This window comes from Schistocerca nitens, chromosome 7, assembly GCF_023898315.1.
Source record: "Schistocerca nitens isolate TAMUIC-IGC-003100 chromosome 7, iqSchNite1.1, whole genome shotgun sequence".
Taxonomy (NCBI): Eukaryota; Metazoa; Arthropoda; class Insecta; order Orthoptera; family Acrididae; genus Schistocerca; species Schistocerca nitens.
The window spans coordinates 277,847,144-277,870,742 of NC_064620.1; the positions used below are offsets into that span (position 1 = coordinate 277,847,144).

The 23,599-nt window shown below is 39.0% G+C and overlaps 1 protein-coding gene across 1 annotated transcript in view; it reads right to left on the reverse strand.

Annotated features, from left to right (window-relative positions):
• The window catches only part of LOC126195572 (dynein axonemal heavy chain 2), a 957,657-nt gene that overhangs the window by 375,556 nt on the left and 558,502 nt on the right, over positions 1 to 23,599 (reverse strand). The window contains 3 exon segments of the mRNA XM_049934198.1: positions 5,337 to 5,482; positions 7,547 to 7,585; positions 17,382 to 17,669. Of these exon segments, the coding sequence (XP_049790155.1) occupies positions 5,337 to 5,482; positions 7,547 to 7,585; positions 17,382 to 17,669 (473 nt within the window).

Below are 23,599 nucleotides of genomic sequence, written 5' to 3' on the forward strand. Positions count from 1 at the left end.
CAGAAAACTGCTTGATGTCAACACATAATTTAGAGTTCAAATGAACAGTCATTCCCTAATTTATTTCACACGGCCACATTTTCTTACACATGGTTCATGTCTTGGATTACTTAGGTGTTTTGTGAAAGCATCAGCTAACATCTCTTCAGAAGGTAGATGTTCAGTACTAATGACATGTGAATCAACATGCCTTCTTATAAAAAATTATTTTAACCCTACATGCTTGGGCCTAGAATTTTTTATTTGACGAATGGTTCCTTTATTATCACAACATATTTTAAGCAACTGTGTGCCACTACTTGGATCTATCTCAGACACAAGTTGTCTTAAGCTTAGTAAATCTTGAACAGCTGGTACCAAAAGCATATATTCAGCTACCAAAGTAGAGAATGCAGTAGTTTCTTTTTCCTGCAAGACCACAAAATTAAAGAATTCTGCATTTTTATGCATGAACCTGTCATGGAATAGCTGCCACTGTTTTTACTTCCCCAATTGGTGTCACTGAAGGCCACTATTTCTCTGTGGCTATCTCTAGGAAATTCTAGCTTACAGCCAATGGTACACTTTCAATATCTGAACATCTTGTAACTGCAGCCAATGGATCTTTTTAAAACCATGGTAATACTTGCTAAGAAGACTGACAGCAAACATGTGTCAAGTCTGAAGATTTGGGGTGGATACATAAAAATTCCTAGTTTCTGCTGATAAGATACTTTGATACCAGTTGATCTGACTGCCTCAAGGCCCAAACTGAGTTTGGGTGATATTTCACTGGCTTGGTTTCATTCATTTCAAATTCTTCCACTTTTCTTTCATAGGAAATCTCAGAGACCAAAATTTTTCCTTTTTCACAATTTGTTGTAATTTATAAACATAGGAATTGGCTCACTGATCCTACATCTTTTATCTCAAAAAATATCATCAAAGATTTATTGACATGATTCAAAACATTTCCGTCATTTGGTTGGTTGGTTTGTGGGATTAAAGGGACCAGACTGCGATGGTCATCGGTCCCTCAGTCATTTGAGAATGCTGGTATATCATCAATGTATAAAGTTATAATGACTAGTTTGGTGCCATGAAAATAGACACATGGATCAGTTTTTAGTCTGTTCATTTCCAGTTTTCTCAACACCTCATCAATTTTTCAGAGAGATAAGTGGTGGTGATATCAACATGTTCAACCTCCTAGTTCTCTCATGCTGTCTTACATAAGAAATATCCAATGAATGCATGCTTGAACAATGGTGTGAAGGTTTCATGGTAATTAACACCTTTAACTTTAGAGCACACTTTTATCATTAGTCATGCCTTAAATGATTCCGGTATACTGCCAGTCCTAGGATCTATTTTTAATACCCACATAGTCTTGAAAGGTTCATGTCCTCTGCACAGCTCTACCTCTTCAAATGTGTCATTACAAACTAGAAATAATTTTGCCTTCACTGTTTTTTTTTCCATTCTTCCCTATTTATCCCTTACAAGGCCTCATTGACATCAGTGGCTTCATATGGAAGTCCTTCTTGTAAATAAAATGGTCTGGCCTTTTCTTGAGTTTTGGTTCTCTGCTCGGCCTTTGAGGAGTAACCACTTGTTGAACTATACAATCCATTTTTTGATTCTATGTTCCTCATGTTGAGCTTCAGTTTAAATTGGATCATTGTCAAAACCATAAAAGGGTTATTATTACTGTCTAATGATTGCAGTTCTTCTTCAGTATGTGAAGTTTTGATGCCATGAAGAACTGCTCCTTGTTCCAATCCTTATACATTGGTGATCTTAGGTTCCTCAACCTTTGAACCTGGGAAATTCTCATCCTCTAGAAAATTTACATCTATGCTGCTAGTTATGTGGCAAGTCTCCCTATCAGTGAATCAGTAGGCTTTGGTTGCTTGGCTGTGGCCTACAAATGTCAGCTACTTTGGCTTCTTATACCACTTCTTGTGGTGGGGGGTGTTGGGTTGTGAAACATCACACTGCAGCCAAAAATCCTCAAGCGTGACAAAGAAGCCTTTCTCCTGTAGCAAAATTCTTATGGTGTTTTATCTTCAAGTGTGACGGATGGAGAACGATTTGATAGGTATGCAGCTGTAGACACAGCTTCAGACCAATACTCCTTCGGTAAGTTTGCATCTAACATCATCTGTGTTATTTAAAGAGCCGAGCCCACACCTATGATGCAGTGGCTCTGGTTGCATGAGTGAATTTTCCCTCTTTTATTGATTGCGTCAGTGCTCCTTGCTGTGGTGGTTCAAAAATTATTCTGGGTCACTGAGCTCAGGTCTTTCTGCAACATTTGATTATTGCAGTGGCACTCTGGCTTTTGAAGTTACGGTGTGTTACTTCACACTGCTCTATTATGTTTCATTGTGGTGTTTGCTTTTTTGCTTGCCTTGCTCAGAGGTTGTGTGGAAAGGCTTTCCTGGTGCTTCATCTTCCGCTACATCAGCAGTGCATTGTGTAGACATTCTAACTGCTACACTGACCCCAAGTTGGCCTCTGAGCTCATAGGGTAGAAATTAAAAAAAAATCGGCATGTACACTGAAATTATTCAAAGTGGAATGGGACTAAGTCCAATATATTTTTAGAATACCTTTTGCTAGTTTAGAACAACCTTCCTCCTTTTTCTCCCTTGCTAGAGCAATATGATTCACTCTGTTGCACCTGTAGCATTTAATAATGAACTTTTGTATGATCTTGCTTATTTTGATATGAGACTGACTGTTTCTTCCAGTCTTGTTGTGGTGTTATTTTAACAGAATCTGTGATGAGATGTATGCCGCTGTTTTCAGGGGCCATAATCATAAATAGTTAATGACAGGTAATTCAGTCAGCAGCAAAGCTCCTACCCACTTTTCACTCACTGGGAACTTCATTTCTTTTTACTTAAATGTGGTTGTTATGATATGATCACAATAGTTGTCTATTGACTTGTATTTATCTAATTTGATTGTTATTAATGTTCTAAGTGAACCCACTCTATGTGTGAGTCCAGAGACTTTTTCCAGGGCCGTCCAGCCTTCTGCTACTGTATTTGTGTGCCTTATATGGGAATAACTTATCTTGTCTGGGAATGTGCTTTTCTGTCTCTTTTCTTCCAAGAATCATCCAGATTCATCAGATCTGAAGGAGACTTTCCTATAACGTGGACTAAATATACCTCCATAACGAATTTCTGGGCTGAATTATTTTCACGTCCAATCATTCGTTAATGATCAATAGGATGGGGAGGACAACAATCAACACCCATATAACATGAACTGACTCCAGATTTCTGCACATAACTTCCATTTTTAAAATATATAAGACATTGATTTCATATATCAGCCCATAACATTTTTGCTGAGTATTTTTCAGTATTATTATGATGATAAGCTTTGTAAAAAAATGTTTTATTAAATAAAAAATCAGAATGTGTACTACAATGACTACACGTACAAAGTGCGTTCAAAAAGTAAAGTGACTTTATATTTTTATGAAAAAATATTTATTTAATCATCAAACAATGGAAAATCCAGGATGTAATGTAACAATATTAGAGAAGGAAAGTTGCTACTTACCATATAGTGGAGATGCTGGGTCGCGATAGGCACAACAAAAAGATTCATACGATTAATTGTGTGAATCTTTTTGTTGTACCTATCACCACTCACCATCTCCGCTAAATGGTGAGTAGCAACTTTCATTCTCTAATATTATTTAATCATCAATATTCATGTTGTCCCCTTCAAAGTAATACCTTCCAGATACAGTACACTTGTACCAATGCTTCTTCCAATCCTCAAAGCACTTCTAGTAAGCACTTTTTGGTATAGCCTTGAGTACTTACAGCAATGCATTTTTTATTTTGTCAGTCGTTGAAAATCATCGTCCTTTCATAGGTCTCTTCAGTTTTGGGAACACGAAGAAGTCGCAGGGGGCCAAATCTGGTGAATATGGTGCCTGAGGCATGAGTGTCGTGTTGCTTTTTGGCCAAAAAATCTCTCATAAGCAATGATGGATGACCAGGTGCATTGTCGTGTTGGAAAAGCCATGAATGGTTTTTCCACAATTCTGGACGTTTTTGTGTACTGCTTTTCGCAAATGGTGCATAACATCAAGGTAATATTCCTTGTTGACCGCATGACCTGGAGGCAAAAATTCATAAAGAACTACGCCATGGTAATTAAAAAAAAAAAAAACAGTGAGAAAAACTTTGACATTTGATCAAACTCGATGTACTTTTTCTGGTCTTGGCTCTCCGGATGCTTCCATTGGGACAATCGGGCTTTAGTTTCGATGTCATAACCCATGTTTTGTAACCAGTTATGACCCTTTTGAAGAAATCACGATCATCATTGAGTTCACGAGTGATGCTTATGCGATGGTTCTCCTGATCAAATTGAGAAGTTTTGGAACAAGCTTTGCTGACACGTCTCATGACCAAAACATCCACAAAAAAAATTACACGACGTGAGCTGACTGATATGCCAACATCCTCAGTAACTTCTCTTACAGTGATCTGACGATTTTCCAAAACAATTTTCTTCACAGCTTCGACATTATCATCTGCTGTTGATGTGCAGGGGCATCAGAGTGAAGTTCATAATTGGCATCTTCTTGGCCATCTTAGAAGAGCTTGTGCCACTTGTGAACATTTTATTTTTACTTAGAGCAGACTCGCCGTATGTTACTGTCAACATTTCAAGTGTTTTAGAGCACCTGATTCCATTTTTCACACAAAATTTTATTCAAATTCTTTACTCTATTTTTTATAATAATCAAAAATTACCGAGCACAGTAAAACACGTCTAGCCTTTCTATCTGTCAAAAACAAAAGAAGTATGCTGTATACTTGAAACTGTGAGCATATGTTCAGGACATGTGTACCAACATAACAATAAGAAAGATCAATATTCGAATGTATGTTGCCCACACAATTTGGAAAGTCACCTTACTTTTTGAACAGCCCTCATATACAAACAACACAACCACCACAGAGTAATAGTAAAAATCAATCAGTGCACAGAAAACTGTCAAAATTAATTTAATTTTTCATATAATAATGACCTTCAGGTCTAAAATGGCACATTCTTTGTTATATTACCTTCTCCTACTCTTCACATCCCCCCCCCCCCCCCCCCACACACACACACACACACCCTCACCCCCACCCCACAGCTCTACGAGAAGCAAGCTCCATACTGTTACTTGGTTTGTCACATATTATTTCTCCATTAGTAATATTAACTAAAGTTCCCTTTTTTAAATAATTTTTAAGTTACATTTTATGAAGTTAGATAATATTCACAGTTAGAAAAAATTAACAAACAACAGTTCAATTCATGAAACATACGAAATATATCCAGCAACAAGTTCCAAATAATTTGTTGGTGTGACATAATTGTGCCTCTTCATTTCAATCAGCATTTTTTTAGACCACTTGGAAACAGAATCATGGATTGTAGCAAATATCCTTGCTACAGCATCTCTCAGTCTTTCCTACAATCAAGATAAGACATAAGATAAGTGTACAACATCAATACAATAAGGAAAGTTCTACAAGAATGTAAGTAATTTAGGAGTAACAGAGACTACTCACTGAATAGCACAAGCATTGAATTGTCTACAGATACACACAAAAGAGAATGTATACACACACACACACACACACACACACACACACACACTCCTGTGTCCCTATGTTGTGTGTTGAGCTTGCATAATATAGGGGCACAGGTATTTGTGTGTGTGTTGCATGCCTTTATTTTTTTCTGTCTAACTGTACTCTAGTTTGCTGAAAGGTTTCTTCTGAAAGATAGCAAGTTATCATTCTCTTTTCTGTGTGCCTGCTGAGAACTGAATGTTTCTTGTATTCAGTGAATGGTCTCCTTTACTCCTTAATTATATACAACGTTAATATCACAAAAAATGCAGACTAGTTAAGTATCAAGTAAGTACACGTACATAAAAAATAAAATCTATTAATCAGGGGAATGAAAATAAAAGAGCTATTTTCCTCAAATCAGTTACATGTACCATCATAGTCTCATTCTGAGATATGGACACACAATATAATATGCTACCATGACAGTGAACCACTGGCGTATTTTTCTTTTTATGTTAAAAAAACTGCAAGCAATATGGGATGCTTTCCAGTACATGAAACATCTGACAGCTGATCCCTGTCACCTACCTCAACCTGTCATATGCTTTTTTCCCAAACCAACTGACATGCATTTCCATGTGTATTTATGTAATTCTTCCTGAAAATATTTTATACATGTTGAAATGTGAGAGCAACTTCACTGGTGGAGATTAATAATTTGATGCCATAGAATAAGACTCAAAATAAAATACAAATGTTTACCATCCTACATGAAAACTGAGATTTCTACGGTTAAGGGAAATGGTTCATTACTGAAATGAATGAAATATCACACTCTCATTTTCAAAAACACCACAAAGTGTATATAAATCAAGTACTTAACTGAAGAACTTTGCATTTCCCTTCAGAGTTATACAAATGCTGAATTTGGTGAAAATATATGTATATTTTTTCATTAGCATTTTTCTGTGTCATTGAGGTGATAATTTTACTTTTTCTAGTAGAATTACTTGTTCCACTTTTTTAAAATTAGTTCCAGAAGCCAAAGGGGAAAAGGAAAAAAAATTGTACACTTTTGTAAAAACTAAGATTTTTCTGATTTAACCAGCATGACTGTTTCATGAGATTTAAGTGGGAGGTAGTACTATGATGCTCGACCTATATTGTAATCTGCCTTCAGAGAATTATAATGACAAACCTGTCAGCGATGCAAAACACCTCTGTTGTACCATTACCGCTGGAGTTGGATGAAAATTTCCGAAGTGGTCTTAGAATGACATGGATCCATGACAAAACACACACCTATTCCTTAATCTTTTCCATTTCCTCTCGACAGTGTGAGTTACAGACTGCTGTGCAGCAATGGTATCCCATTCTCTGCATGTCTTCTTGCATTTTGCACCAGTTCTGTGGTCCTCCACCTTCCAAATATACTATACCTGCCTCTGTGAGAAACTTCACAGAGGTCCTGACATCTCTCAAAGGAAGGGCTGCTTCTATACTTCTGTGGATGCTCTAATCAATATAAGTGTATCTTTACTGCCCATCCACAGACTGTTAATGTACCTCAGATATCTGCTGCTCAATATTCTGAAGTGAACTGTATCCATAAATGAAAACAGCAGAAAAGATTTAAGTTAAATTTCAGAGACAGATTCAATTTTCATTACAAAGAACTTACATTTGTAACATATGACACAATTCTCACATCTGCAGTTTTTTTCATCTATAGTCACCTGTACCAAATATTAATGAAACTTTGCTTTTTACAACAAGTAAAAAAGGTCTTCATACTTCTGTGTACTTATATGCCTATTCTCACTGTTCCTGTTCTTGCAGTAGGTAACATGACTTGGGAGTTTCTATTCAATACACAATTTACAAAGAACTCAAAACTGAGTTTCAAAGTGATTACATTTGATATGGAAACTAATATTACAAACTTTGCTTTGGCTCACCTGCTCCTCCAACATGTCCTTATCCATTTTCACTTGTTCCTGTAAAAAAGAAGATGAAGTTAATAATAAAATTCACACACACACACACACACACACACACACACACATATATATATATATATATATATATATATATATATATATATATATATATATATATATAATGGTTATAATAGAGGGAAACATTCCACGTAGGAAAAATATATCTAAAAACAAAGATGATGTGACTTACCAAATGAAAGTGCTGGCAGGTCGACAGACACACAAACGAACACAAACATACACACAAAATTCAAGCTTTCGCAACAAACTGTTGCCTCATCAGGAAAGAGGGAAAGACGAAAGGATGTGGGTTTTAGGGGAGAGGGTAAGGAGTCATTCCAATCCCGGGAGCGGAAAGACTTACCTCAGGGGGAAAAAAGGACGGGTATACACTCGCACACACACACATATCCAGACACAAGCAGACATCTCACAAGCAGACATATCTAAAGACAAAGAGTCTGGGCAGAGATTCAGTTGAGGCAGAAGTGAAGAGGCAAAGATGATGTTGAATGACAGGTGAGGTATGAGTAGCGGCACCTTGAAATTAGCGGAGATTGAGGCCTGGTGGGTAACGGGAAGAGAGGATATATTGAAGAGCAAGTTCCCATCTCCGGAGTTCGGATAGGTTGGTGTTGGTGGGAAGTATCCAGATAACCCGGATGGTGTAACACTGTGCCAAGATGTGCTGGCCGTGCACCAAGGCATGTTTAGCCACAGGGTGATCCTCATTACCCACAAACACTGTCTGCCTGTGTCCATTCATGTGAATGGACAGTTTGTTGCTGGTCATTCCCACATAGAATGCATCACAGTGTAGGCAGGTCAGTTGGTAAATCACGTGGGTGCTTTCACATGTGGCTCTGCCTTTGATCATGTACAACTTCCGGGTTACAGGACTGGAGTAGGTGGTGGTGGGAGGCTGCATGGGACAGGTTTTACACCGGGGGCGGTTACAAGGATAGGAGCCAGAGTGTAGGGAAGGTGGTTTGGGGATTTCATAGGGATGAAATAACAGGTTAAGAAGGTTAGGTGGACGGCGGAAAGACACTCTTGGTGGAGTGGGGAGGATTTCATGAAGGATGGATCTCATTTCAGGGCAGGATTTGAGGAAGTCGTATCCCTGCTGGAGAGCCACATTCAGAGTCTGGTCCAGTCCCGGAAAGTATCCGTCACAAGTGGGGCACTTTTGTGGTCCTTCTGTGGGGGATTCTGGGTCGAGGGGATGAGGAGGTGGCTCTGGTTATTTGCTTCTGTACCAGGTCGGGAGGGTAGTTGCGAGATGCAAAAGCTGTTGTCAGGTTGTGGGTGTAATGGTTCAGGGATTCCGGACTGGAGCAGATTCGTTTGCCATGAAGACCTAGGCTGTAGGGAAGGGACCGTTTGATGTGGAATGGGTGGCAGCTGTCATAATGGAGGTACTGTTTCTTGTTGGTGGGTTTGATGTGGACGGACGTGTGAAGCTGGCCATTGGACAGGTGGAGGCAACATCAAGGAAAGTGGCATGGGATTTGGAGTAGGACCAAGTGAATCTGATGGAACCAAAGGAGTTGAGGTTGGAGAGGAAATTCTGGAGTTCTTCTTCACTGTGAGTCCAGATCATGAAGATGTCATCAATAAATCTGTACCACACTTTGGGTTGGCAGGCGTGGGTAACCCAGAAGGCTTCCTCTAAGCGACCCATGAATAGGTTGGCGTACGAGGGGGGGCATCCTGGTACCCAAGGCTGTTCCCTTTAATTGTTGGTATGTCTGGCCTTCAAAAGTGAAGAAGTTGTGGGTCAGGATGAAGCTGGCTAAGGTGATGAGGAAAGAGGTTTTAGGTAGGGTGGCAGGTGATCGGCGTGAAAGGAAATGCTCCATCGCAGCGAGGCCCTGGACGTGCGGAATATTTGTGTATAAGGAAGTGGCATCAATGGTTACAAGGATGGTTTCCGGAGGTAACAGATTGGGTAAGGATTCCAGGCGTTCGAGAAAGTGGTTGGTGTCTTTGATGAAGGATGGAAGACTGCATGTAATGGGTTGAAGGTGTTGATCTACGTAGGCAGAGATACGTTCTGTGGGGGCTTGGTAACCAGCTACAATGGGGCGGCCGGGATGATTGGGTTTGTGGATTTTAGGAAGAAGGTAGAAGGTAGGGGTGCGGGGTGTCGGTGGGGTCAGGAGGTTGATGGAGTCAGGTGAAAGGTTTTGCAGGGGGCCTAAGGTTCTGAGGATTCCTTGAAGCTCCGCCTGGACATCGGGAATGGGGTTACCTTGGCAAACTTTGTATGTGGTGTTGTCTGAAAGCTGACGCAGCCCCTCAGCCACATACTCCCGACGATCAAGTACCACGGTCGTGGAACCCTTGTCCACCGGAAGAATGACGATGGATCGGTCAGCCTTCAGATCACGTATAGCCTGGGCTTCAGCAGTGGTGATGTTGGGAGTAGGATTAAGGTTTTTTAAGAAGGATTGAGATGCAAGGCTGGAAGTCAGAAATTCCTGGAAGGTTTGCAATTGTGAATAGAAAAATAAATCCTAAAGCTCATAATAACGGTGGATTGAATTTGAATTTAGAGGGTGATTTTGAGGAAGAGGAGGTGGGTCCCGCTGCGACTGAGGACGGAACTGTTCCAGGTAAGGGTTCAATTTGGATGGTGTCTTGGCGAGTTGGATCATTAGGAGTAGGATTAGGATCATTTTTCTTCGTGGCAAAGTGATATTTCCAGCAGAGAGTACGAGTGTAGGACAGTAAATCTTTGACAAGGGCTGTTTGGTTGAATCTGGGAGTGGGGCTGAAGGTGAGGCCTTTGGATAGGACAGAGGTTTCGGATTGGGAGAGAGGTTTGGAGGAAAGGTTAACTACTGAATTAGGGTGTTGTGGTTCCAGATTGTGTTGATTGGAATTTTGAGGTTTTGGAGGGAGTGGAGCTGGAAGTTGGAGATTGAGTAGATGGGAGAGATTGGGTTTGTGTGCAATGAGAGGAGGTTGAGGTTTGCTGGAAAGGTTGTGAAGAGTGAGTGAGTTGCCTTTCCGGAGGTGGGAAACCAGGAGATTGGATAGTTTTTTGAGGTGGAGGGTGGCATGCTGTTCTAATTTATGGTTGGCCTGTAGGAGGATGCTCTGAACAGCCGGTGTGGATGTGGGAGAGGAAAGATTAAGGACTTTTATTAACCTGTTAGTTCATCCCTATGAAATCCCCAAACCACCTTCCCTACCCTCTGGCTCCTATCCTTGTAACCGCCCCCGGTGTGACAGGATACTTTCCGGGACTGGATCAGACTCAGAATGTGGCTCTCCAGCAGGGATACGACTTCCTCAAATCCTGCCCTGAAATGAGATCCATCCTTCATTAAATCCTCCCCACTCCACCAAGAGTGTCTTTCCGCTGTCCACCTAACCTTCATAACCTCTTAGTTCATCCCTATGAAATCCCCAAACCACCTTCCCTACCCTCTGGCTCCTACCCTTGTAACTGCCCCCGGTGTAAAACCTGTCCCATGCACCCTCCCACCACCACCTACTCCAGTCCTGTAACCCGGAAGGTGTACACGATCAAAGGCAGAGCCACGTGTGAAAGTACCCATGTGATTTACCAACTGACCTGCCTACACTGTGAAGCTTTCTATGTGGGAATGACCATCAACAAACTGTCCATTCACATGAATGGACACAGGCAGACAGTGTTTGCTTGTAATGAGGGTCACCCTGTGGCTAAACATGCCTTGGTGCATGGCCAGCATATCTTGGCACAGTGTTACACCGTCCGGGTTATCTGGATACTTCCCACTAACACCAACCTGTCAGAACTCCGGAGATGGGAACTTGCCCTTCAGTATATCCTCTCTTCTCGTTATCCGCCAGGCCGCAACCTCCGCTAAATTGAAGTTGCCGCCGCTCATACCTCACCTGTCTTTCAACAACATCTTTGTCTCTGTACTTCCGCCTCGACTGACATCTCTGCCCAAACTCTTTGCCTTTACAAATGTGTGCTTGTGTCTGTGTATGTGCAGATGGATGTGTGTGTGTGTGTGTGTGTGTGTGTGTGTGTGTGTGTGTGTGTGTGCGAGAGTATACCTGTCCTTTTTTCCCCCTAAGGTAAGTCTTTTCGCTCCCGGGATTGGAATGACTCCTTACCCTCTCCCTTAAAACCCACATCCTTTCGTCTTTCCCTCTTTCCTGATGAAGCAACCGTTGGTTGCGAAAGCTTGAATTTTGTGTGTATGATTGTTTGTGTGTCTACCAAAAAACAAATATTCTTTAACTTACCAAACGAGAAAGCACTGGTATGTTGATAGACACAATAAAAAACACAAACACACACACAAATATTCAAGCTTTTGCAACCCATACTTGCTTCGTCAGGAAAGTCCCTTAAAACCCACATCCTTTCGTCTTTCCCTCTCCTTCCCTCTTTCCTGACGGAGCAACCATGGGTTGCGAAAGCTTGAATATTTGTGTGTGTGTTTGTGTTTTTTATTGTGTCTATCAACATACCAGTGCTTTCTCGTTAGGTAATTTAAAGCATGGTGTTACAAAAAGGTAAGGCCAAACTTTCAGGAAACATTCCTCACACACAAATAAAGAAAAGATGTTATGTGGACATGTGTCTGGAAACACTTAATTTCCATGTCAGAGCTCAATTTAGTTTCGTCAGTATGTACTGTACTTCGCTCAATGGAGCACGTTATCATGATTTCATATGGGATACTCTACCTGTGTTGCTAGAACATGTGCCTTTACAAGTACGACACAACATGTGGTTCATGCACGATGGAGCTCCTGCACATTTCCGTCGAAGTGTTCGTACGCTTCTCAACAACAGATTCGGTGACTGATGGATTGGTAGAGGCGGACCAATTCCATGGCCTCCACACTCTCCTGACCTCAACGCTCTTGACTTTCATTTATGGGGGCATTTGAAAGCTCTTGTCTACGCAACCCCCGTACTAAATGTAGAGACTCTTCGTGCTCGTATTGTGGACGGCTGTGATACAATACGCCATTCTCCAGGGCTGCATCAGCGCATCAGGGATTCTATGGACGGAGGGTGGATGCATGTATCCTCACTAATGGAGGACATTTTGAACATTTCCTGTAACAAAGTGTTTGAAGTCGTGCTGGTACATTCTGTTGCTGTGTGTTTCCATTCCATGATTAATGTGATCTGAAGAGAAGTAATAAAATGAGCTCTAACATGGAAATTAAGCGTTTCCGGACACATGTCCACATAACATATTTTCTTTCTTTGTGTGTGAGGAATGTTTCCTAAAAGTTTGGCCGTACCTTTTTGTAACACCCTGTATACTAAATACATTAATACGGTCTTCACTGGCATGCAGTATTGTGCTTGCTTTGCAGGGTCACAGAAGCTTCACTGCTCTTCTCACAGCTTTCACCGACATTCACTTTCTAAAATAAACATGCCACATCACAGAGGTAATATTATCGATTGCAGTTGTCATTTAAATACTGACTTTAATGGTGACAGAGATAGTGGAGCAATATGAAGTTGAAAACAAGATAGAAGGTGCGGCGGAGCTCATATTCTGACTGTCTGTGTACAAATGGCTGCCAACTGCTTTGCTATTCTGATCCAGATAACTTACAGATCACAAGAACAAGCTAAACAATGTTTAAATGTGACAACTCCTCCTTTCTCCATTTCTGCTCTACAAAAGTGAGACAGTAACCTAATCCCTGTAAAACTTAACACATGATATTCAGAGAGGCAGTTTATGTCAACTTGGTTTGGACTTCTTCAGTCCACATAAGTAGTTCATTAATTTTACTTCTTTGTCCTTGAATATTTTGATGCAATACATCTAGCACTTCACACTCTCTATGTTAAAATTAGGATAATGTTGTTTTGTTTCATTCTCAAACTGAGGTTTGTTTCAATCCGAAAATTCTTTAAATTTTGGTTTATATCTGTCTACCTTGCTCTAAAAAACGTTGCTGTTCTGAACCCGAAACCACTGGAATTTTATCACTCAATTTGGTACTTCTCCCTCTCCCCCCTCTTAAATTTTGTTATTAGTCCAGCCACTTTACCTTCCCCTACATTTCCCACCATCTTCCTATCTCTTCTGCATATCCTACATCACAACTGAAGAACCTCATTTACTTTCTTAATTCCCACACCATTGCAGTCACCCAAATTGGAAAAAAACACAGCACCCATCACACCAACACTGCACTAAGTCAGGCAGTTTTCACTCATGATAAATATAATACTTTACTAAGAAAAAGTCAATTAAATGGTGAACAACAAGAAAACACGTCGAAGTTTCTGACACAACAACTTAAAATTTACAAGGTGCGACCAAAAAGGAATTGGAATTTTTACTCATCAACTTCAACATTGTACCCTCCAAAGTAATCCAATTAGAGATAATACATTTGTGCCTGCAATTTTTCCAATCTTGGAAGCACTTCTGCAGTTCATTATAGTGCTGAGCTCCGTCAATGATTCTGTTATTATCTCATCAATGGTGGCAAAATAACATCCTTTCATGGTTCTCTTCAGCCTTGGTAATAGTAAGAAGTTGCAGGGGGCTATGTCTGGTGAATACGGTGGCTGAGGTAACACAATGTTTATGAACAAGAAGTGATGCAATTTCAGCAAGTGGTTTTGCCACAATTGTACTCATTTTCTTCAGACTGCTTCACGCAAATGACATAAAATTTCCATGTAGTATCCCTTACTGACCATACGACTATAAGGCAGGAACTCAGGATGCACTATCGCATTCTAATTGAAGAGTAAGAAAAACCTTTACATGTGATCAAACTTGTCAAATTGTTTTTTGATCTTGTCTTTGTGCTGCAACAGCTGCCAGAGACTACGGTCATGTGTGTCTGAGTTGTGTTTGCTTGTGTGTGTGTGTATGTGTGTGTGTGTGTGTGTGTGTGTGTGTGTTTGTGTGTGTGTGTGTGTGGGTGGGTGTCTGTTGTCTATTTTTGACAAAGGCCTTGTTGGCCGAAAGCTTATTTTGTGACAGTCTTTTTGTTGAGCCTATCTGCGAGTCAGCATTCCTGCTATATGGTGGGTAGCAACTAACCTTTTAGTAATATTGTTACATTCCATCCTGGATTTTCCATTGTTTGACACTGTCATCAGCAACTGACACACTATGGCATCCAGGGTGGTCATCGTCTTCAGTATCTTCCTGACCCACTTTGAAATGTTTATACCACGTAAATGCTTGTGTAAATTTGCCAACAGCCACAGTCAACATTACAAATGCAGTATTGCATTTTATTCTATTTTTCAAGCAAAATTAAATGCAAATTCTTTGATCCATCGTTTTTTAAACAAAAATTCGCTGAGCACTTGAAAACGCATGTAACTAACTATACATTCAAAACAGCTGAAAGTAGAAACATCCAACAATACATGTGCACTAGCAAGATAGAAATAATAACAATAAAATCAAATAAAAAAATTGAAAATCAGACATATAAAGCCCACAAATTTAAAAAATTCCCATTACTTTTCAAACACACCTCGTATGCTCCTTTCTGGAAATATGAGCTAAATAATGAAGAGATAAGCTCTACTTACACTATGGAAAGAGAAAAGAACAATTAAATGAGACTCTCTAGGTTTACTGCATCAAAATGCAAACTACAGACTGTAACAATGCAACCACATAAAGTTGCAATGTCACTGTTCATTCAGCATCACAATGTGGCATGCTGCTCAATGAAGTTCGGTAAGCTGTAGTGATGCCAAAATTATTTTCTTTAAATTTTTATTTGGTGGTATGGTGTGTTTACTGAAGACAAGTTGATGTTTTTACTAAAAAATTTCTAATGCAGTGTTGGTGACTGTTGTTAACTAAGGAAGAGATGCTGAAAACTTATTATTGTTTTAGCTGTATGCTAACAGTACAGGAAAAACTGAAGCGAATTTCGACTTAATATTATGAGCCTTTAATTAACTAAACACTGTAACAGGTCAGTTAGTACAAGACAATGCTGACTTATAGGGTCAAGGTGTGGGACTAAATTTAAAAAAAACCAAAAGAGCGATACCACTAGTGCTATTAATAAATTGAATAAAATGTGACAATAGGTGGTCAAGGTGTTGAATTTAAACAAACTACTGCTGAGACAAATGTGAAATTAGATATGAGTAATACTAGAATAGATACAGACGTTTAGAAGTTAGATGAGCATATCACTAAGTTATGTCGAGAAAAATTAGATATAAATAACAAAATATAAAAATCTAATTTAACTGGACACACAAAAAAATTTACTCACCAAGTGGTAGCAGGAGAAAACAAATATAAAGATATTGAAATTTGCAAGTTTTCAGAGCCAGTGGCTCCTTCTTCTGGAAGGAATGTTGAAGGGGAAGCAAGAGAGCTCAAAGAGAAAGGCTGGTGAGGTTTAGGAAATGGTGAAGGTTTGGAACAATTGCCCTGACGCCTGAGACAGGGGAGACTTACTGGACAGAATAAGAAGAAAAGATTGATCGTTGGCAGCTGCACCAGAAGAGATTTGAAAATCTGAGAACTTCAAGGTGGCAGGTAGGGTAATGCACAAAACAGAGATTAATGATGAAACATTGTGCCTGAGTTCATAAGAGTGAAAAGCTAAGAGTGCTGTATGTGGAAGAGGTAATGGGCAGGGAAAAATAGATGGGTCAAAACATAAAACATATGGAAAACTAAAAGGGAATGAAGAACGGAACAGTTACTGACAAGATTTGCTGGGACAGAAGACATTAATGTAAATTAAGGCCAAGTGGGTGGCGAGAACCATGGACTTGTTGTAGCACCTGCAGAGTTCTGGGAAACTGATGTCTGAGGGAAGAATCTAGATGGTGCACATGGTGAAACAGACACCAAGGTCATGCCTGTCGCATTGTAGTGCATGCTCTGCAACAGGATATTTTGTGTTGCAGGTATACACCTTCTGCCTATGCCCATTCATCCTAACTGATAACTTGGTGGTAGCCATGCCCTTGTAAAATGCCAAACAGTATTTACATCACATATAGTACATGACATGTGTCATTTCAGATGTGGCTCTCCCTATGATAATACATGGTTTTCCAGTTACAGGGCTGGCATGGGTGGTGGCAGAAGGCTGCATAGGGCAAGTCTTACAGTGGAGATGGTCATAGAGGTAAACGAGTGCAGAAGGAGCATAGCGTCTGACAAGGATACTGCACTAGTGTGACCTATTCTTGAGTACTGTTTGAGTGCTTGGGATCCACACCAGGTTGGATAAAAGGAACATATCGAAGCAATTCAGATGCAGACTACTAGATTTATTATAGGTACGTTCAAACAATACAAAGTATTGCAGAGATGCTCCCGGAACTCAAATGAGAATACCTATAGGGAAGGCGCATGTACCGCCCATGATAGAATAGAGCAAGATTTGTTGGAAAGAAATATAAACACCTATGAAGAAAGCTAGGGTAAATCACATCAACAAGTCATTGATTACCTTAATAAACACAAAGAGGCAACACAGATAATTTAATATGAAGTGGAAAATTAAACTGAAGATTATTTAATTTCTCTTGTATGGGCTGGCTGCTCTGGAGGATCCAACAGATAATAATAAAACAACAACATTATAAATCATAACCACTTGTTGGCACATAGTCTATTCAGTAACTTCTTAATAGTCAACACAGCATCCAAGTATGTGTGTTTGCATGTGTATTGAACATTCACATCGTAAAAATCATAGCGTGTATGATGCATGGAACAAATAACAAATAAGGCAAAATTCATTCAATTTAAAGAATTAATTATCATAAACATATTGTTTTTGAGGATGTTACCTCTGACCCCATTGTTTTTATATTTTCCAAGAAGTTAACTGTACCAAGATACTTGCTAGCAACTTCAAGCAGGGCTTCTTGAGGCCATTCCAAGAACCAATCAATGGTTGTACAGTTTATTAAAGCTGGATACTGACGCAGTCTGTTTCTGAATGCATCACCAATTGGACTGAGGCATAAAACAATATGTAAATTGGCACGAGTTCTCGCTATAAGATAATTGTACATTGCTTCTGTTGTTGGAGAAACCCCTTCTTTTGCTGCCGTCGCTGAGAGCTTGTTTCGTATCTGTAACAAAAATCGCACTTCAAATTACTGGTAAAAGCACAAACAAACAAAACAAAATAGTTAATAAAAAATAGGTGTCAATATTTGTCAATGATACAAAGCAGCAGGCAAAACACACACTTCTAAAAGAGCATTCTTGCTCTGGTACTCAAATCTGGCTTAGAGTTTCAATATCTCTTCAGTTCCATTTTTATTTTCACAGTTTACTGGAAAAGCAACTCTGTTACCAAAATTGTGCCAGTTCTTCAATAATAAACTGTTTTGGAATGTTCCCTCAAGGATAGCTAGTTTATTAAAAATCCATTCTCATATTCACAAATGAGAATCATCACTCCTATAGTTCTCCTTAAACAGAAAGACCTGACTAATTATGGGATATGACAAGATCACTAGCTGTCACAGTAACCTGCTGTGAGAGAAGGTGCATCGTGTGATAATCTCTCTAGTAAGTACCCTTATTTTTACTTCACATTTTCTTCCAGCTGTGCTTTTTTTTTGGTTGACTTAGACTGTAAACATCGACTGGACACTGTTCAATCCTTTGAATGTTAAATTTCTTTAAATAAAACATCCTTCAAAAATTGTCTCTGTTTTGTCTTTTTGATTAGCTACGGACATATAAAAGAACAACATGTAAAAAATTTTGCACTTCTTCAGCTAATTAGTACATTTTCTGTAGCTGAAAAAAATATTAATACTCAGAAATGACAATAAAGTGAACAGCTTAGTCATGAGGAAAATTTGTAACATGAGATTGTATGTAGCCATAAATGTAAGCTTGCAAGAATATGGATACCATAAAAGCAGTCGAGGAAACTTAAGAACCAGCTATGACTATGAGAGTTAGTAAAGAAGTCCCAGACTGCACGGATGTAGTAAACTGAATCAAAGCCCAAAGTGCAGCTTTAAGTGCTGAAAATGTGACTCTAAGAGAAAAACTAGACTCAGAACATTCTCAATTAAATAACCAGAGTGAAACCTTAAATAGTCAAGTGGCAAATATAGGTTTGTTAAATACCAAAGTTGACTCACAAAGGAAAGAATTTCGTAATCTGTGAGAAGGCATGAATGCTTTAAAGACTGAATTTGACACCTTAAATAGTAAGGTAGAGAATTTAAAATTAGATTTAAAGAATGAATAGACTAGTTCCTTGACCATTCATGTAAATCAAATGTACACTGACTTTAGTCAGAAACAGAAAGATAATTTTCAGGATTTGACAAAAAGGTTAGAATTTAATATTGAAGACAAATATAATAGTGTAGAATCAGAGCTTAATGAAAAGTTAGAATCCTTTGAAAATGTGTGTAATGTTAGATTTAATGCAGTAAAGCAAGGGTTGAGTACTTTGAAAGAGAGTGTCGATAAGCAGGATAATTTAATGCCAATAATTCAATTGCAAATTACAGGTGTTAATGCATGAGTAGATAATTTGGAAAGGAACTTCAAAGAGAAATTAGCAATCTCTGATATCATAAATATAAGTAAATTGGAGGAACAGGTTGAAGAAATTATAGATCGAAAAGTTACCAAGAGAGTAACATCCAGAAACGTATCTCCTATTCTATCTTCTGAACTTAATGATACCAGGAAAGGTATAGATGACCTGTGGAAAGAATTCAAGCTTATCCAGGATAAAGCAGACAAAAGGATAACTTCACCTAATGTGGTATTATCTTGTGAAGTGATGAACTGATCTGCAATGGGGGGCTAATTCAAGATTATCCAGGCAACTCCCTAAGGTTAAGCCAGACAGGGATGTACATCCAACCCAATTTCTGAAAATATTCAACCAAGTTTTGCCAAAGAATTTGGAAGATTCTAAAAAGATCTAATTTGCTGTGGGTTACCTTCTAGGAGAAGCCTCAGAAAGGGGAACCGTGAATATTGAGAATTTTTCTTCTAGGGGAGACTTCCAAAAGAAGTTTAAAGAGAAATACTGGTCTGCTAGTGCATAAGAAAAGTTAATATCAGGTCCATGGGACCCGGGCGGAGTCATATATTCCCCCAGGGATGTTAACATTCTGAGTAAATGGGCGGAGGGATGACCATTGGATCCCGAGTTGTTTTCGGTGTTTCTTCCAAAATCGTTTTCCTGCACCGAATTCCTTTAAAATCTTAAACTATTCTGTCATCTATTCCTAACATCTTAAACAGTCCTATAATCATAGTGCTTAGAAAACTGGATATGACTAAAAGATAAAGAAAACTTAGGACAATCACAGAGTAAGAAAGAGAGTGATATCAAAATAAAATAAAATGAATAGAGTATTATATTTATGGATAATATAATATCAGGTGAATAATTAAACAACTGCAATGCCATAGTGCATAAATTTTCTATTTTGTATAGAGTATTTTATACCTTTTATGAGATGTGATGTAAATGGGATGGTTTGTAAAGGTTTTGAATGAAGTGGGTATTGTAAATAAAAGCATGGTTTACAAGGGCAAATAAATCATGGGTAACACAAAACACACATCACACCTTTCAGACAACCCTCGCAAACAAGTGTGCCTGATTCTTCACCATTTGCCGTTTGAATAGGGTTGCTAAGATTTCCTTTGGGGACCTCAAGGGTGAAGGTGGGAATGTGCGTTCTGTAGGAGACGATTTAACACCAAACCTCCTCTGGCGTCTCACTCAAGTACCTGAGGTGCAGGGATCCTGGGGAAGGGGGGTGGGAATGGCTTCCTGTCTTTGGGGTTATCTTCTTTCTCTTCTTGGATCTTAGCAACCATATCTATTTTTTTCCTTTCTTACTTCTCATTTGAGGACCTATCTATTTTTTTCCTTTTTCATATTCACAAACTTCTATCGCTTAGGTCCTTCCTTGTTTCCATGGTTTCTAATAACCTACATATTATCTTTAGATAAGAAGGCCAAAGAATCAGACTAGACGAACACACATCCGCATACACACAAAAATACATTTAGACACAAATATTGAAACTACAGACTAAAAAGCCTGTCACGATGTGAGAATCACCAGATATTGTAGGAGAAAGAATATGTGTACACAGGGAAATATGCACAGACATATATATAGAAGGAGACAAAAGCATGTGAGTTGTGGGATAACTATAAAGCAGTAATGAGCAGGAGATAGACATAGACAAGGAAGAGACGTGAGCAAAGAAAGAAAAAAGAAAGCAGGAGTGGCACTAGTCATGCTGATCATTAGGAAATGTCAGTTTAATAAATACTCTGATGAATTGTAGGTTAGTGGGACTTGAATAGTATATATAGACATAGTATCTACTAAGAGTATAGAAGTTGAGAAGTAGAGGAGGTCTCTAGGGAGTAAATGAAGCAGTAAAAAGTGAATGCAAAGTGTAAAATATATTTCTATTTTTACCAGAGAATACTTAATTATAGTATACATAGGAATGTATACTAGGGTAATGAAGCATGAGGCCTACTCAGAAAGGATAAGGAGGGTGTACTCGACATTTGCTAAGTATATAGGGCAGGCGTACCTACATGGAAATAGGATGACCTGTGGCCTAAATATAGGAATGTTTTGTAAAGGGGCATACCTACCAGAATGGAAAGAGGAAGAACTCTCATAAGGTCAACCCACAAGCAAGGTATAGGTGCTGATCCTAGGAGAAGGGGACAGTATTGTGGCAAAAGTAACAAATTTTATAGGGATTATCCTGGAAAGTTTGAATTCTATGCATAACTAACATTATTACATTTCATGTAAGTTTACGAGTGTCAAAAAGAACACTTTCATTTTGCCCACAGTTCTTCCAAACTACAAAAAATAGTAAAAATAGTATATACTAATGAAAAGCAGTACAAAAAATGAGAATGGAAAGTAGATTACTCATGTGTCATGAACACCTGGAGTTTATGATTGGAAGTATAGAAATAAGGGAAGAGTCCTTACAATTCCTAACTACTACAGAGGCTGACCAAACCATGAATAAATGCTAATGTCTGGATCTCAAAGTAAAGTAAGAACAGAATAAAGAAACACTCAGCTAAAGATTGTTCTAGAGAAAAAAAAAGATTGTTGTTGAAGGGAAATATGTATGTATAAACATGTATAAGAAAAGTATATTGTTATGATATGAAATGTTGTTATGAGTGATATTATTTACATAATGATTGTGTATAAAATATAGCATGCCCGATATGGGGGGGGGATATGTAGTGTAAATCCTAGAACCACTCGGCCTTCTGCAGTCTCGAACATATGATATTTTAGAAATGAGTGTGGGATGATAGAATTGTACCTACTGCACGTCACATGTGTGAAGGTTTGAAATTCAGTCACGAGAAGAATGTAGACACGACTGTCAAATGGCAATGACGAGTACTTGTCGGGCGATCCATGGAAGTTTTAGTGAAAGTGTACAGAAGGACAATGGAGATGCTATGTTATTCTGTGCTAATTTTGTCACTGACCATTGTTATAATAACGAGAATGGTTGAGAAGGTACTCTTGAAAAAAAACTATTGTCTTAACCTTGTTGCAGGGAAGACGTGTATTATGGTCCATGTTGAGACTGGACATGGTGTTTAAGCCAAGTTTCTCTTATATGTAAGTTAGTTTGTTTCTAATGTTTGGAGACACAAGAGGCTTATGAAGCAGTATATATTTATATGAAGAGTGAGATTTTTAATATGTCTGAAGTTCAAATATACATCATTAGTTGAAGCAAATGAACTTGGTATGTCTACTTATTTTTATAAGCAGAGAGAGTCTTAAGATATTCCTGTACCTGGCAGCATACTTTAGAGAAGAAAGTGAAAGAGAGTTTGCAGCAGCAGGCTAACAAACAAGAAAAGTCGGCCGAGCATGTCAAGTAAGTCATCTCGTAACAGAAGTGGAAGTTAGTATATTTACTTCACACTTAAATTGTCATCCAAAGATGTTAGAGTAATGCAACTCAGTTCGCACTGCCGTTGCTTTTTTCCTGACCTGCATCCATGCGTGCCACACACTGCCACAATTTTGCTTAACGGCAGGTCCGCACGGCGATGAATACCTGACGCAGATAACTTGGGCTGGCTGTAAGTTGCTCTGGCTCGTTCATGCATTTTTGCAGCACAGCTGTCACAGTTTTGCAGTTTTAAAGGATGACTGTGCTGTCATGTCACTATGGGTCCTTTTTCTTTTCTTTAATACCTTAAAATCCTACCATCTGCAATATGATTACTGAACAGTGTTATTCTGTTTATTTCATAATTCTTGTATGCATAGTTAAATATTTTAACAACAGTTCAGGTTAACTACTGCCAAATTGTGGAAAAAGCTCTTGCCATTATTTTAGGTATTTTCAAATTCTGTATGATCTTATATGGAACCAAATTTCAATTAATCACTGACCACAAACGTGTCCTTGCTATTGTCAGACCTAAATCTGGTCGGAACAGTGTTATCAAAGGAAAATTAAAGATGAATCCAGATGTAGGTATAATAATGGACAAGAGAGGCTATGAATGTGGATGGATTAGTATGATCATCATAGTGAACATACACTATGTGATCAAAAGTAGCAGGACACCTCCAAAAACATTTGTTTTTTATATTGGATGCACTGTGCTGCCACCTACTGTCAGGTACTCCATATCAGCGACCTCAGTAGTCATTAGACATCATGAGAGCAGAATGGGGCACTCAGTGTAACTCAGGGACTTCGAACTTGGTCAGGTGATTGGGTGTCACTTGTGTCATACATCTGTACATGAGATTTCCACACTCCTAAACATCACTAGGGTCCACTGTTTCTGATGTGATAGTGAAGTGGAAACATGAAGGGACATGTACAGCACAAAAGCATACAGGCCAAACTTGTCTGTTGACTAACACAGACCGCCACCAGTTGAAGAGGGTCGTGATGTGTAATAGGCAGACATCTGTCCAGACCATCACACAGGAATTCCAAACTGCATCAGGATCCACTGCAACTACTA